At 34.9% G+C, this 3,678-nt stretch overlaps 1 protein-coding gene across 1 annotated transcript; it reads right to left on the bottom strand.

The window, feature by feature from the left end:
- Positions 1–1,211: 1,211 nt before the first annotated feature.
- Positions 1,212–3,444, bottom strand: LOC139891811 (F-box protein AUF2-like). The gene has a single exon (XM_071874811.1). The coding sequence runs from the start codon at positions 3,086–3,088 to the stop codon at positions 1,997–1,999; it is 1,092 nt and encodes a 363-aa protein (XP_071730912.1). The 5' UTR covers positions 3,089–3,444; the 3' UTR covers positions 1,212–1,996.
- Positions 3,445–3,678: the final 234 nt, after the last annotated feature.

Genomic DNA, 3,678 nt, shown 5'->3' on the forward strand with positions numbered 1-3,678 from the left:
AAAGAATTGCATGCACCCCCTCCCCCTCTACAAACTTCTTATTATTAAATTGGGACCAACAGTTTTCCATTCTTTTTTCGGTCTGCAGCTTTTTCTTGCAAATATTCAAACAAATTTGCATTAACCAACACTTTACCTTCAATCCCATCATCATAATCATCATCATCATTCATAAAACTTTCATTTACATTTCCATTTCCACCTTCAAAAGTATTCATTTGCATTACAACAAAGGTTACCCCCTTCATCTCACACCCTGAATTTGGCAAATATTACTGCGCGATTTTTGTTTCTCAACGCAATTCATATGCATGACTACAGTATGATCACTATTCTCAATTTTTTTTTTATTTTAACGTTATCCACTTCTTATATATTGGTTTCAACTCATTATTATAGTGTGAGCCAAAATTTCAACTCCTTTTTTTTTTTTCCTTTTGTGTAAACCAAATTTATTATTCTCCCTTAAAAGATATTTTTTGTTTACTACTTCTTGGAATAACCTATGTTAGCAGGTGAGTTGAGTAAAAGTTAAAGATAGAAAAAAATGTGCTAAACGATCTTTATTTTTTTATCATTGTCGTTAAATATAGTTTGTACCAACATAATTGATTATTTTTGTCTAAAAATGATCTAATATATGTAAAGATTATGTCACCGTTTCGTAATCGAATATAACGTACGTAATTAAACAATACATATCCATAAAACACTCTAAATCAGGATTGCAAAAACTTCACCGTCGCAATGCATGGTTACCTTATCATCTTGATTTAAACATTAGAGGGTGTTTATCATGCTATGATTGTTGACAAGGCCGGTCCAAAATTTTTGCATGCCCCGGCGAAATGGTTATAAAATACCCCCAACAGTTACGCAAACATATGTCTTTATAAGGTTTAAACTATGGGTATTAATATTTTTTTCGAAATGATACCCCTAATCGCGTGATGTCCCGGGCCGTCGCCCGCTTCACCCATAGCCTTAGCCGGCCCTGATTGTTGATCTACTTGCAGATTGCAGTTGAAACAATTCAGCCCAATCTTAAACACATAACTTTCGATTTTTAGGGCAGAAAAAAAAAATAACAGCGAGTGTGATATCATAATTAAGTCATGATCCCAATTGAAAAGTAAAAAAAAAAAAAAAAAAAAAAAACTTCAAAAATGTAAGATGTTTGTATAACCTAAAAAAAGCTCCAAAATATACACAAACACTTGGCTGGAGGCCCACTCGGAAGCAACCTCCTCATTCGTCAAATAGAGAGAGATGACTTTCTCTACTTTTGAGAGTGAATCACTCTAGGTGGAGAAATGACTTGTCTTTATTCTCGGATAAGAAAATGATTGTCTACATCTCTTCTTCCTCATACACCACTCATATGGTATTGGGTTTTGTTGTTATTGTACTTGAATACAATAAAATGATCAAGATGAAGAGTTACTCAGCCACCTATATCCATACACTGGTTCTTGTTTCTAAATAAGGTACAATCACTCAGTATAAAGTGAAGTTTCACCCATGAGTCCATGGAAAACCTTATATACGTGCTCTCTGTGTCCAAACTCCAATTTACAATGCATCTCACTTTTAGCAAGACTTCATCCAAAATGTACATATTAAGAGTGTTGGCATCAGTTCTGGTCAAAAATATCCTCAAATTTGACTTGTTAACTGTTAATAAACAAATTGTTTGGCACACGATAGTTAATTAAGCTAGTGGGAATAATATTATTACAACTACTTGATGGCCACATAACATTTTATCAAGTTATAACTGACCAACACTGCCAGATTCAAATAAATCGCCCCTTGATTTTACCAATTATTCAATTCCAAACTTCAACAGTAATTCAAAAAAACTAATACCAATACATAATTACACACATATCACCAGTAACCTTTAAAACAGTATAACAATAACAAATACATCATAAATGAATATATTACAATAACATTACCAGTTTCATGATCTAGGCTATAAACCAGACTCCAATCACAACAGACTCTTCATCTTGTCTTTATGATTCTCTAAAATCTCCATCACAGCTTCATTATATGCAGCCTCTTCTTTACCTTCAATCCCATCATCATAATCATCATAATCATCATCATCATTCATAAAACTTTCATTTCCATTTCCATTTCCACCTTCAAAAGTATTCATTTGCATTACAACAAAGGTTACCCCCTTCATCTCACACCCTGAATTTGGCAAATTCAACTCAGGAACATAACAATGACTCACACTCACTGGAACCTCAATACGACTCATCTCCAGTTTCATATCAGCCGCAGCAAACCGTATCCAATCCCTAATCTCGCCAACTCTCCTCCCCCCACTCAAACGAACCCTCCCTCTCCTCTCAGAATCCGTAACCGAAACCGTTTCAAGCAACGGCATACCCTTAACAAAGTACAACAGCATCCTATGCCTAATTATCACATCCTTTAAACACTGAAACGCAATGTGCACTTTCTTCCTAAACAATTCACTACTTGACTCTATAACATCTTCCTCAATATTTCCATATATCAATCCACCACCATCCCTAATTGAATTCGATGATATAAACATAAACGATTCAATTCGATTACCGAATTTCACCTTCCATCTAAACGAATACCGATTATCGATGTGAATCGAGCACGGAAGCTGAACACATAGCGACTTCAATAAATCTAACTTACACAAAAACGAAACGGCCGATCGAAACGATTCTCCGTAAAACGAAGAAATGATAGGTGGAAGCGGTCTGGATGACGGAACTATTATCCGTCGGATGAGGTGTAGCGGTTTAAAAACGATGCCATTAACAAATGATCGGAATATACGTTTAGGAGGTGTGACGTCAGCAGAGGTAGAGGTAGTGTTGTCGAAAGTGTGATTAGGGTTTAAATTAGGAGGCGTGAATGAGATTGTGGTGACTTGAAGGGTGATTGAAGAGAAACGTTTAGAAGTAAGGTGGCAGAAACAAAGGGTTTTTAAATCGTTTAATTTGTTGAATATTAGGAGAATAATTTCGTCTGGTAAATGGTCTAGTGATGGTGGAGAATTGTTTCTATGAGATTTCTCGATGTTGTTCATATTTTGGGTCTGGAGAATTGAAGATGGAGAACTGAGAATTTTTGGTGATAATCAGAATGAGATTGATTGTAGCTATAAACTTAAAGTGAATGAACTGACAATTTTTAGTTGATCGGATGGATAATCATAATAACGTGTACCATCAAGTCAACGCCTATCCTAGCTAACTTCATGTTAATATTAGAATAACCAACAAAATCCAAAACCACCACCAGGAAGAAAACAAAACCTCGGATGAAATGACGGTTCACCTACGTAATCGAACAAACCTAGGTTAAATCGGGAAGTTTGCAATTGAATCGAGAACCCTAGATTTAGAGGACAATCGCCTAGAGAAGACCAGAGATGAACGAAAGGGGCCTTTTTTAATAGGAGAAGCGGATGTCATTTTTGGGGGTATTTATGAAGTAAACGACCAAAACTGGGGGCGAAATAAATGTACTGTTTAACTTTTAAAAGTCAATCTTTGTAAGTTTTGACTTCAACTGTTTTATTATTTTTGCTATATAATTTTTTATAAAAATTAAATGAGTAGTTTGATTTATTACTTGTGTGTTCATTAGTATAACTTTTATCAATTATTTCATAAC

Source organism: Rutidosis leptorrhynchoides, chromosome 2 (assembly GCF_046630445.1).
Source record: "Rutidosis leptorrhynchoides isolate AG116_Rl617_1_P2 chromosome 2, CSIRO_AGI_Rlap_v1, whole genome shotgun sequence".
In the NCBI taxonomy this organism is placed as follows: Eukaryota; Viridiplantae; Streptophyta; class Magnoliopsida; order Asterales; family Asteraceae; genus Rutidosis; species Rutidosis leptorrhynchoides.

Bases quoted from the DNA above. Each gene is read 5' to 3' on its own strand.
- LOC139891811 (XM_071874811.1), bottom strand. From the start codon at position 3,088: ATGAACAACATCGAGAAATCTCATAGAAACAATTCTCCACCATCACTA.